Below are 13,357 nucleotides of genomic sequence, written 5' to 3' on the forward strand. Positions count from 1 at the left end.
CCCAAACCCACCCCAAACCCTGCCAAATCCACCCCAAACCCACCCCAAACCCTGCCAAAGCCACCCCAAAGCCACCCCCCCAAACCTTTCCAAGTGTGAAATTGCTGAGGACTGTGCAGAATTAACCACAGCCTGGTGAAGTTGAACCAACACCTCTTGGGAGTCTGGATGCAGAAGGCAGCGAGGCGCTGGGTTTGGGCTGGTTTCAGGTGAGTGCACTGGGATCACTCCTGACTCCACCCAGCTTTACAAACCCAGATGACTGCAGCTCTCCTGAAGATGTCCCCTGGCAGCCTGGGGGACACAGGGTGCCTGAGCCCGTGCAACACCCACACAGGCACAGGAGCTCTGGGTTCTTGTCCTCCCCAGGCAGCCCAGCCCACGGACCAGCTCTGCTGTGGGTTTTTGCCCACAGGGGAGTTTGTCAAGGCAGCCGTGGCATTTCCCACAGCCCTTCTGCAGAGGATGGTAACTTGGGAAATGCTCCCCTCTAGGTTGATTTCCCTTCCCATAACAGGAGCATTTGCAGCGTGTTCCAAAGGAACACTCAGCAAACCAGGAGCTCTGTCTTGCCTGAGTTAATGAAAGCCCAGGGAAGGGCACCATGGCCTGGCTGCTCCCCACAGCCCCAGGACAGGAACAGCAGCAGAGCTCTGGCTGCAGCACTGGGGATCCCTGAGAAATGGCACTGCTGGCCCAAACACACACCACCTATTTATTCCTGCTGCCATCCACTTATCTGTCCAGTTATCTTCTTTTGTTTCATATGTTTAATTTTAAACCTAATGTCAAAACTCTGAGTATAAAATGAAATACATTTTTGTTTAAAATACTCTGGGCAATTTTTATAGAACATCCTTTTGAAAAAAAAAAAAAGTGCAGAGATCAATTTTTTTAAGTCCATCCCGCAGGCACCATCATTTAATTATGAGTGAGACATAAATTATGCATTTACACATTGTTGCATTTTCTATAAAATGGTGTGGAGATTTTTTTTGTAGTTTTTGGAACTCTCTCTTTCTTCCTAGAGGCACTTTGGAGGAAAAAAAAAAAAAACTGCCAAAGGCTATACATTGATGAAAAAAATTAGCATTTATCAGTATAACACCATTATGAGGCCAGCATGGCACTAACATACACAAAATCTAGATGTATTTTTCTGCTTAGACTTAGGAAAACCTGAAAGACTGTGATCTCACCAGGCAGAAAAATGTTTCCTTGCAGAATAAGCACTGAAAGTAATTGGGCAGAAGCAAATAATTTGCATATAATTGAATAAGACAGAGTAAAAAAGCAGCCCACAATGGCTGAGGCCGCTCATTACCTGCACTGAGTTCAACCGGCAGTATCCATTCAAGGGAAACCTGATAACGTGGGTGGGGTCCTGGTTCCAGCCCGCGTTCACAGAGTTGCACATGACATCCCCGGTCTCTGGGAAGATCTCCTCTATCAAAGCCTTCTCCCCACTCAATGCAATTCTTTCCCCCAGATCTGGAGTCACTCTCACAACCAAGCAGTCACAAGGCTGGAAATGTTTCCTTTGTTCTTTCTCTTGTTTCCATCGCTCAAGTTCCTTAATCATTGGCTGCAGCTGGTAATACTTTGCTTCTTCATATAAAAGATTAAAGTCCTGGGAAAAAAAAAAGAGAGAGAGAAGGAGAGAGAGAAACTAGAAATGCTTATAGTTCTCTTTTAAAAATGAGTATTGTTCCTGTTTGACCTACTTAGGCTTATGTACTGTCAGCAAGAGAGCAAAGGCAACAGGTACCCACGTACTCACACCTCCACAGAAAACCACACCGTGCTGGTGTTGAATCTCTCTGAGCTGACTGAGAAGTTCCCATTGCACTGAATTATCCTTTCATTTATTATCCCACAAGCTCAATGCCAGAAGGCTTTACTCTTGGATTAAGAAATCAAAATAGCTGGTTGCAATAAACAAAGCTTACTGATGTAAGAGAAGATGTTCCAAGCCCTAATCTCCACTCGTGGCCTCGGCTACTTCTGATCTCCCAGCAGATCTCAGGCTTTGCTGTCGGCTCTCACACACGTGAGGAGATGGAGATGTCAGTTCAGCTTCACTTCTCACCTGTCTTTGCTGAGGCTGAAATTCAGCTCCAGCAGCTGAGCTGCTGCCTGCAGTTGATGACTGTGTTCATGTATTTAAAGTGTGCTTTGGAGCCTGGTGAATTGCATGGAGGCAGTGACCATCCTGCTGGCTGTGAGCTCAGCTGGGCACAGCTCTTCCCTGCCATTTGTCCATCACTTCACTTGGGCTTTGGGCAATCCAAATCCCCAGCTTCATTCAATTCCCAGTTCAGTGATTGTTTTATCAGATTCTGACAGATCTTCCCACCTCAGCTGAGGTATGTGAGAACATGTGGAGGCAAAGGGTGTGAGCATCCCCTGAGCCCAGCGGGTCCAGGGGGAGGAGAGGGAGCAGCCCCTGTGGGCACTTTGCTCCCCCCAGCCTCCCAGGGAAGGGCAGACACGAGAGCTCAGCACCAGCTCCTCCCTGCAAAGCCAGGGTTTGCTCTCCTGGCTCTTGCACCTCTTCACACGTGCAAATGCTGCACCACAGGTGCTTTCTGTGGGGTGTGCTGGAGGTCAACACCTGGGACAAAGGCTGGCTCTACACCAGTGAAACGAAAAATAAAATGAAATTAAAGGAAAAGAAAAACCAAGACTGAAATGACTGAAATCATTTGGACTGGAAAGAATGATATGACAAGAAACAATCAAGAAATGGGCACCAAAATTACATGAAAAATAAGGGGTGTGCTGCTGCCCTGGGACTCAGGGAGGAGGGGGAGTCAAAGGCCAATGAACTTGCAGCACAAAAAGGTGCGACTCTTCATAGTGGTTTGGAATTAACCTGTAAAATCTCCTGCTGCAGGGTACCACTGAACCAAAGCAGTTAGCTCTGCACAGATTTGGCACCACAGACCCACCGGTAGTGGAGGTGCTCCTTCACCCCAGGGCTGCCTGCAGCCTGGAGACGAATGAATATTCACAGTGACAGGGCAAGGTGATCGACTTACAAAAGGGACATCCAATCCTTTACATCTCTTTGATGTCTGCTAAGGCTGGGACAATGTGCACACGCTAAGGGAGAAAAAAGGACTGGAGGATAAGAGGAGCAGAGAGGAAGAGAGATGAGAGCAAGTGGGAAGAAATGAGGGCAACAAACACTCTCACGGGACAGCTTGAAGATGGAAAACAACAGAAGATTAAAGAAATCATGCAGAGAGCACGCTGCAAACAACCAACAGCCGTGTTGGGAACAGGCAAAGAGCTGAGGAGGCTGCCTGCACCACCTGGTCTCAGGTAAGACAACATCAGCCCCAAAGCCTCATCCTCTGATGAGAGGCATTCTCACCCTGTCCCAGAACCAGCACTCTCTGCTGAACCATTACTGCTCTCCTCTGTCCATTTGTGATGCTCCCTGGCTACTGAACAGGGGATCAGTTTAAACCTACAGGGATTAGTGGCCTAAATTAAAAAAAAATAAATAAATTCAGAAATCTCTGTGCAGGACACTGAATCAGCACAGTCTCCCACCTAACTGCTCACTACAGAGGGGTGTGCAGTGGCCTGCCAAATGTTCACTTGGCATCTGCTGGTGCCATGGATTGCTTTGTCAAGCAAGGAAACATGCAATGCTAAGGAAAAATGTAATGGTGTGGAGTGAACAGAAACAGCCAGTACTTTCTGAAGGCAACAGAAAGTCATCTGCTGTTTTCAGCAGGTCCTGAAAAACCAGTTATAGAGTATGTGGGTTCATAGACACTATAAAATATGGTATTATTTGTAAAATCAATCAAGTGAATGTGTGCTAAGAAAATGCAACAGCAAAACCTGGAAGAGATGGTATAGTGACAGAAAAAGCAGTCCTTCATTTCTGAGAGCAGAGAGTGGTACAGTGCTCCTGAGGCTGGATGCAAAGCCCATTACATTACAGAGTCTTTGACTGCCTTCACTGGCTGAGGACTAGCCTGACAGCATCCTGAGCCACAGGACTTCAATGGTCCTGCACCCTGGGGCCAGAACAGCAATGCCATCAACCCAGCAAAACCCAGATCACACCAGCCCTACTTCTCCCACAGCCAACTCAGCCCACACCATCAGCCGCAGCTTTTTAGTGACTCTTGCTAGCTATCATTGCCCTAAAATGAACAGAATAAATTTTACATTCTGCTACCATTTTGTGAGAAGAAAACCTGCTTTCAAATGGAACAGCTCTTCCCATTGCTGTTCCCAGAATGACACACTTGAGGTGGCTGTGTGGAAATCAGGAGCATCACACACTCTGGGGGACAAGGTGGGCACCTGCCACAACAGCCTGGGCTGAGCCAGGGTGTTGGGTCAGTCTCTAGAGTCTCATGCCTGTGTCTATCCCACACGTTTTCCTGGGCTGAGCACAAATATGGAAAGGGTTGTGCACCTGAAGAAGGGCCCTGTGACAGACCCTGGGGACTGAGGTGATGTCTGGGCATCAGGGTCTGTCAGGCACTGCCAACAGAGGGAATTTGTTGTGCTATAATAATAGTAATAAGTGGAGGAGATAAAGAAGTGTCTCCTGTAGGCAAGAGAAATTCCCTGCTGTCCACCAGAGACAATGCTGGAAGGGGACACCTCGTGTGACCCCACTCCAATGCTGCCCACAGCCACCAGCAGCAAAGGCTGCCCTGCCCATGGGACATTTGGCCTTTCTGCAGGGAGGGACTGGGGCATCATGAGAGAATCTGACAGTGTGTTTAGGGAAGGAAGAGGATTTCACAAAGCCAGGAATACAGAATGAGTGGCTCACAGCACAGGGGTTCTCTAAATCCTGTACTTGGGCAGAGTCATGGGCTCCACACAGCAAGCCCACAGTCTTTTCCTTCAGGTTTTATACACTGTTCAGAATTCTGTCTGTGACCAGACTGGCACAGCCCAGCCCTGGACTATCTGTACTGCATGCTTAGGGTGCCCAGGTAATACTGGCATAGGTATTTCCAACCCTGCACTGTGGATAACAAATCCTACCCTGAAGATTTACTGATGTTTAATATGAAATGTAAGGTAGAAGCCCTCACCAGGGAGGTGCCACAGGAGCTGCATGAAAACATTTCCATGCTGTAATTTTTGTTAAGTTACCAAACATGAACCTTCCTGGCCCCATCCAGGAGAGGCACACCTCACTGCAACAGGAGGTTCACAGAAACTCAGAGCAGAGCTCCACACCAGCCCTGATCCCTGCACATGGACACTCAGAGCCTGGCTCTCTCAGAGGCTCCAGCCTGCTGGCAGAGCAGTGCTGCTGAGCAGCAGGCAGTATTCCACTGCAGATATTGTACAGTACCCAGCTCCTTGTCGTGCAGGACTCAGGCATCTCCATTTCTTACAAGCATTATTTCTCTGTGTTCCCAGCTCCCTAAAAGCAGTACTAGAACCAAGCACTATGACAGACAGTGGAGCTGTTTCTGTTTGGCCTAAGAAAATATTTTACTGCGAAGGTGACTCCCAGCACCAGTGGCAGTCACAAGCAGGGTGTTCTTTGATAGACTGAAAGGGGAGACAAGACAGCACAGCCTTTAATTTTTCTGTAAAGTACCACAAAAGGCCTTTAGAGCTACCATGAGCCTTTGACTTCCTGTGGCTGTTGCAGGAACTAGTGGGGAAGGTCTGCCAGGTCACTTGAAAAAAGGAGCAGACAGGCAGGTGGGATTCACACAGCCCTTCTCCAGCCACAGCCTCTAGCCCACGTTTAGATCTCATGGGAAACACAAACAGATCTTTCAAAGATGCAGATTTCACAAAATAATTTTCTGCTTTTTGTTCAGTAAGAAAGCATTTTTGTGGTGATTTCAAGTGGGCTAAATTCTGCAGTCACCTCTGACAAGGGTGATATGGGTGACATCTTCCTGAGGAGGAGATGTGAGGTGTGACCTGCAGAGCTGCTGTGCCCATGTCAGTGCCAATGGGCTGGTACAGATCTGCTACCCTGGCAGAGACTCAGACCATGTGTCCCACAGACCTGATGCTGTTCTCTCAGTACCAAAGACATCCTTTATTTTTGTACCTAATGTTGACTCCTGAACAGGCTGAAATGGCTCTTTCTGTCCATTTTTCACTTGTTATTCTTTATTACATGAAATAACAAACTGTCATCTTAACTCAGTGTTTCTTTTTCATTTTTAGTGCGGTGAACATCTGACTCCTGGCTATAAAAGAAAGTTGCTCACTTCTATGATGACAACTGCACCATTTCCTGAGGTTTGAGAAGACTTCAGATGCAAACACACAGATTTTGTAACTGAATTAATTAATTAGAGTGGTAGCCTTGTCATTTGGGTGTTACAGGTACTCTGGAATCCACATAAACTCAGCTGTCCTGTGCCTTGTGCTCCTCCCCTCTCTGGGAGGGAGTAACAATATACTCATTGCCTATGTCTGTTTGTGTTTGATGCTCTCTGAGCAGGGAGTGAGTCCCACACAAGAGCCTGGTTCTGTGTGCAGTTGGGCACGGACAGTGAAGGGGACGTGTGCTGCTCCTGATGTCCTGGGGAAGCCCCTCTGAGGATGGGGGAGATGAAGGAAGGAGTATCTGGGCACCAGAGGAGGAGCAGCTCCTGGGGCAGGCACCCCTGCCCAGCAGTGTGGCAGAGCTGGGGTGCCCTGGCTCTGCTGGAGGCCCAGGGATGCTCAGGTGTGCTGTCCATGCACAGGACAGAGCAGAGCAGGCAGAGGGAGCTGGAAGCAGCTCCAGGCCTGGCACCATCACCAGCTTGGCAAACACTCACACTCACTCCTCAGCACACTTCACGTGCCTTAAAATCCCCCAGACCCAGGGAAATTACAGGAATCCTAAGACTGCTGCTTTCAGCAGGAAGACCAGGGAGTAACTTTCAAGTTCTGACTTAGTAGTAGCTGCAAGTGTAATTAATATTCACTGTAAACACACCACTCAGACTTGATAATAAAGAATCACTAGCCTCGGAACACACACACCACTTCCTCTGCATTTCAGTGTTAACTCAGTCTGAAAACAACACTGAAATAGCAAACACAATAATGCTGGTGTGGTACTAACATTCCCAACTTTCCAAAATAACCATCTGAGCAGCAATTCAAGTTGAAAAGCAACTTGGCTAAACCTTAAGGCTAATAAACTGCTTGATTAAATTAAGGGGTAAAAACTAATAAATATTCAAAACACTTGATAATGCTTTGTTTGACATAAAGAACATTTAATGCAAGTCTCACTGGAAAAGCTGTCAGGTTTTATACCTTAAATAGAGTTTTGCATTTAGAAACACCGAGTGATTCCATTTGCTGCCTTTGATTATTGTCTTCTGTCACTTTAATCATGCTGGCAAAATTACACTATTTCTGTGAAGTTAAATCCGTTTACAGTGCAGTTTTAATACAGCTTTACAGCGCATTCTTCTATGCATTTTGATTTAGTTACTCCCTACCTAGCAATGCTTTGCTTTGTTCTTGAGCCCTCATTAGCCTGGGGTTTGCTCTAAAGCTCTCCCAGGGAGGAACTAAATAAAAAGCAGTGAACCCTGTGCAAAGGGATGGTCTGGAGCAGCGGCCTGAGCCGGGCACAGCGCCGGCTCCCCGAGCCTCTCCAGCCCTGCCAGGGCTCGCTGTGCAGACACGTCCTTGGCACCCACGGGCACTCTGCCCTCCAGGCTCCAGCCAAATCCTGCTGGTGCTGTTACTGAGCACCTCTGAAATCTGGATGAGGCCAGGATCAGCTCAAATCACCTCTCTCTTCTCTCCCACCCTCTCCTCTCACACCTTGTCCCACTGGATTGTCCAAAACACTGCTGCTGAGGCATCTCTCCTGCACCTCTCCCACTTCTCCATCCATGCCCCTTCCTTGATCCATATTAGGACCCCGGGTCTGGTCTTTAGCTTCTCTTCTACACACAGGTTTTCTCTCATTTCTCTGCAGAGCTTTCTCCCACCCAGCCCATCACCAGAACAGCAGTGCTCAGGACAGCCCTTCTGGGCTGGAGCTCAAACCACCCAGGACTGCCAAAACCTGCCCCTGCCCCGGGCCAAGGTGAGCTGCAGACCCTCCCACCGTGGGGTCAGACATCACTGTCCTCCTAACTCAGGAGAGAATGGCTGAGTTTGCAGCACAAGGACCAGCTCTACTCCAAAGAGCCGCCACCACCACAGCTCTGGGCTCAGTCACGACTGACCAAGCAATCTTGTGGCCCAGCCAGTAGGACAAAGTGAAATGGCATTTCAGAGAAAGCAGGAGCTTTCCTCCTAGCAATGCTCTGCATCCTCTAAATGAGCAGATCCCCATCTGCCATCCCCATTTATTCATCGTTTCATCCTGGAAAAAGTGTTTTTGTTGAATCTTGTCATCTACGGTTTGGACACTTTTGTCTTCTAGTTTTCATTCATAAGGGTGACAATGTTGGAAGTGCAATGTTGTTGCAAATAAACAAGGCTAAAAGGAGAGCCTTTAAACAATCAGGGCCTGCAGAGAAACACCCAGCACCATGACTCCATACAAAACGTGTCCTGCTCCTTAAAAAGCCCTCAGTCAATTCCATCTCCCAAGAATATTTTGACATTAACTGTGAGCAGATTACTTCCTGAAGTCAAAGTATCTGCACTGGCTATGTCTAACACAAATCCTCATGGGCTTGTTTAAGGGTTTCATTTTTATACCAACAAGAAAAAGATTTACACAGTTCAAGTCCTCTTCATATCAAATTTAAAACATTTCTTTCAGATGCTGGGCCTTAAACCCTGCTAAGTGCAAGTTGCTGATGTTGCTTCTTAATTGTTGTTATACCCTGATAAAGAAGCTAAAAATGTGAGAAAATACAATTAGTTTAGAAAAACTGATTTAGCCATAAGCTTCATCGTTTAACTTTTCTATGTATCCATGACAACCATTGGTCCATTTATTAAATAATAGCATCCCTGGTGTAATACACAAGTACTATAAATCCTAACAAATAAACAGCAACATTTAGTTAGGTGTGTTTAGGTCAAGCACACAAACCAACCTGCACCAAAACAAATGACAGAATGGCAGGAAAAACTGGATTGCACACTATAGCTTTCCTTACCTTAAAGTCATCTGGGAGCAGTAGCTTAGATGTCCTCAGGAAGCTTAATATGTATCTGAAAATTTCCCCATCTCGATCAATGAAATAATGTTGTTTTAAACTGTCCAAGACAATAGGCTCTGTGCCATTAAACAGACGACTTATTCTGGAAAAAAAGAGAAAAAGAAATGGGCAAAAGAGACAAAATCTCGTTGCAGCCTTAAGAACAACCAATTTAGGGCATCAATGAAGAGTGCAGAAGGTAATGCAGGATGGGAATTTGGTGACAAACACATGTCTGAGGGCAGGTGCCCTGGTGGCAGGCCATGGTCCCACCAGGAGAGTGCCCTGGAGTGCTCCCCAGGGCTGGCAGAGTGGTTTTGGTGAGAACACGAGTCCCTGGCTGTGGAACATCCCTGTCCACCACGTCCTGCCAGTGGAACCAAGTGCTTACTTCAGCTCCTGGCCACGAGCGTGGCTGTCATTTGATCAAACACCATGCAAGCCTTTCTGTGCTGCAGGAGAGGCTGCCCACGCACCAAGAGGGGACCTGGCAGTGTCCATCCAGGGCAGAATGTTTTGGAAAAACACAAACCAATGGCCCATGCAGCCCCTACAGCACAGCCTGTGGGGCCAGTGTCACCACCAGCAGTCCTGGAGATGCGCCTGGCAGGGAGAGAGCACCACGGCAAATCTTTTATGAGGAAAAAAACGGGAGCAAGACCTGTGAGACCGGGGCATCAGCTGATTAGGGGACCAAAGGACCACATCAGCTACAGCACTCCAGGTTTTTCCAGTCCCAAGGAGCCTGCTCCACAGAGAGCAAACCAGGCATCTGCCTGGCTGCTGCTCCTCCGGCCTCTCCCTTCCAAATGCCTGGCTTCTCTCACAAGGCTTTGTCTTCCCATGAGAAATAACCCAGCTGAATATATGTTCTTGAAAGGGAAAACGCAGGAGACAGACAGCAACGACCTATTAAGTAATTGAGTCCATCTCTCTGACAGTGCAGCATTGTTCCCAACTGCAGAGTGTCTCATCTTTCAAAGTCGAGTCTTAAATAATGCTGCCAGTGAGGGCTCCTCCATTTCCCAGAGAGGCCATCCCACAGCTGGCTGCAGTTCGCTATTGAGCCGCCCCTTCAAATCGCCCATGAAATCCCCCCTGTGCCTGGCTGAGACCAGGGCAGGGCTCTCCCCTTCCCTGGAACACCAGCTCATCGAGCCTTGCTGCAGGCAATGAATGTCCAGCACTGCTGACCAGCCACAGCCTTGCTGCCTCCCTCCTCCCAGCACCAGCAGGCCCAGCAGCGTGGGAGCATCTGGAAGTGATCCCAGTGCCCATCCTGGGAATGGGCAGGTTTGCTGCCCCACTGCCCTGCTGGGGCTCCTGGCTGTGCCCTGGGCCCAGGCCCACAGCTGCACCTTGCTCTGATCTCCTAACTTGCTAATATAGTTGTAAGTTTATTAATGTGCCGTTTATATCTAAATAAAATGTGGAAATATTAAATAAAACTGGATTTAGTAAATCTCCACAGAATTTTGCTAAAAAACCTTTCTGCCCTCTTAATTAAGGAAGCTCCAGATTTTACTGCCTGCTCTCATGCCCATGCCAGCACACAGCTCATCTGAGTTACTTATGAGAATAACCAAGTGCTCTCCTAAACCCTAATTATAACACTTAGTGTTTTCTCCAACCTCCAGCGTTCCTACAGAATCAGAGAATACCATCCAGTTCACCTTGCAGCATTTCATTTATATAATCACAAGGTTCAGTAAGACCTCCATAATTCACTGTTTTCTTTTTTGTTGCTATTTTAGGGCCATTTGCCCAAGACAGTTAAAGATACTGCTGTGTACAGCGTTCCATTTTATTCCAGGAACCAGACAGTTAATTTATCTCCGTTGGCAGTGTGCTGTGCTGGGATACACTGAAAGCAGAGGAAGCACTGATAGCTTAAGGTTCAGTACATATGTTTACTGACTAAATCTGCATGGCTATTGGAAGTTTTGAGATCTTACATCTAAAGAAGCTGAGCTGTGGCTGAACCCTCCTCCCCTTTGCTGCCCTTTCTCTGTGGAGTCTGCAGAAGCAAAGCTGCTCAGCTCTGCACAGGCACAGGGGAAGGTTTGCCAACAACGACAGGGTGCAGAGAAGACAGGGTACAAAATTTTAATGGGCCACTCTTTAATGTAGTAAAGCATTTTTTTGGTAATGAAAACAAAACATGAATTTTGAGGCTCCACTTTGTGGAGTGCCCTGAGCTGTATTTCTTCACCAGCAAAATTACTGCTGGGGAAAGAAACTCACAGAGTGTTGAAAGACTTAACTGCCACCCCAAAAACAGAGTGATGAATAGTTTAAGGATTTATTTGACATTTTAGGGGGTTGCTATGTTCCAAGAACCAACTTCATTGCAGCATTTTGTAATGCTGCATGAGGAAAGTGCTCCCGCTTCTCCCATCTCACCAGTTTAAACCATACCTGGAGAAGTCCTTTGGAAAATGCAATGCTGTGAGAGCACAAAATGAACTCAAATGGCAGCTTCAAATGGACAGCTCCTGACAGGATTCCTCACCATGTGTGAAGCTATGGAAAAGAGCACAGTGACCATGCTCTGCAGCGGGACCTGCAGCTCACCGGGGATGGGTCTTTGGTGGCCAGAACAAAACTCCTCACACAGGAGCAGCGAAGCAAAATGCACCCAGGCTGTCAGAGAGCTGCCAAGTCAGCAAGAGCAGGGGGACAGAGGGGCTTTGCACTGTACAGACTTGCTGATGATCAGTCAGAAATAGGGTACCAGCCTGGCTGGCAGCCTCAGGAAGCCACTCCCTCCAGTGACCCAACATGCACCGTGAGTTAAAACCACGGGGAGTTGCTGCATCTCAGACTGGGCAGTAGTCACCCTGAAAAGGTTGTTTTTATGAGTGGTCATGGCAACCAGTACTGTACTGGTGGACTGATTAGTTAATGGCATTTTCAGGAGGCACTTATGGCACACAGGAATGGTACCTGCAGTGATGCTTGTGAAAACAGGGAAAGGGACAGGGAAAGGGAGACAAGGCAAAAAGAGCTGCACGGGGATCCTACAGCAAAGGGCGAGTCTGAACAATGAACACTTCTTCAGCATTCCCACCTTTTTGCAAGAGATGCTTCACTTTCTAATTTAGAAACACTTGTATAATGTGTGTCCAATATTTCATTCCCATACAGGGAGGTGACTGAGCCAGGATCGACTCCAGCACTCGCAAGCCTGAAGATGCCAAGCGCGTCTTTCCACTGCCTCCACCAGCCATGCTCACACCACCTGCCCAGTGCACAGATCCTCCAGTTGCCTCTTCCTCCTGCTCAGTTGCTCCTGCCCTGCCAGCAATGTGCTCTTCCCACCTGCCTGGTCACTGCACTGCAGCGCTGCCCACCCCAGCCCCCAAAGGGTCCCTGTCCTGGGCCACCGCTGCCACAGAGCCACCACGGGGCTGTGTCCAGCCTGGCACCTCAGCCCTGGCTGGATGCACTTCTCTGCCTCTCCCAAGAGCTGGAACACAACCTGTTGATCCCATTCCTGCTGTTTCTTTGTGCCTCTGTTGTTTCTGCTAAAGGCTTTTACATTTTCAATAATGTTTTGCCAAAACGCCGAGGGGTGAGTTTCTAGCTTTGTACCAATTTTACTATGATATTAAGATCTTCTTTTATTAGATTAAAAACAAACAACAAAGACAGCCAACCCACAAGGACAAGAGTGCCAGTAAATTCTTTCCTTCGTTTCTTGGGCATGGAAAGAAGCCCTGTGCTGCCTGCAAATACCAACAGAAGGCTGCTGCCCACCCCCCTTCATCCTGGTGACCAATTTTCCAGCTGCAGGCTCCCTGCAGCACCTGTTGAGGCAGGAGCACAGAGGGGGCCTGCAGGGCAGCGAGTCCAGCCCCCACAGCAGAGCTCACAACTCCTTCATCACCTCTCCCAACTCCATTTCAGAAGCAGACAGGGATTTTGGCACCTTCCAGAGCACCTTTGGTCTTCCCAAAGATCATCACTGAGCACAGCTGTGAGTCTGCACATCATAAACAGCTGTTGAGGAGTTTCATGGCACTTTGGGACAGAAAAGTTCTTGGGGTGGGGCAGTTTGCTCTCTGGCTTTGGCCAGTTTATTTTGAACAGAAAATAGAAGTTCTTTCCTAATAAATCTGGTTCCAGATGTCTTAAGGAGAGTACCCAGCAAAGTGGGACCTGTGGGGCAACTGGGGCAGTGGCACCATGAGGCCCTAAAACCCCCAGGTCCCTCTGCTGTGGGT

General features: G+C 48.0%; 1 protein-coding gene across 8 annotated transcripts in view; it reads right to left on the reverse strand.

Moving 5' to 3' along the window:
• KCTD15 (potassium channel tetramerization domain containing 15) overlaps positions 1 to 13,357 on the reverse strand; it is a 54,685-nt gene that overhangs the window by 7,753 nt on the left and 33,575 nt on the right. For all 8 annotated transcript variants that reach the window (XM_086847805.1, XM_086847802.1, XM_086847806.1 and 5 more), the window contains 2 exons: positions 9,090 to 9,234; positions 1,325 to 1,630 (listed from right to left, as the gene is read on the reverse strand). In XM_086847805.1, the coding sequence (XP_086703931.1) occupies positions 1,325 to 1,630; positions 9,090 to 9,234 (451 nt within the window). The remainder of the gene's footprint in view (positions 1 to 1,324; positions 1,631 to 9,089; positions 9,235 to 13,357) is intronic.

This window comes from Cyanistes caeruleus, chromosome 12, assembly GCF_971803275.1.
Source record: "Cyanistes caeruleus chromosome 12, bCyaCae1.hap1.1, whole genome shotgun sequence".
NCBI lineage: Eukaryota > Metazoa > Chordata > Aves > Passeriformes > Paridae > Cyanistes > Cyanistes caeruleus.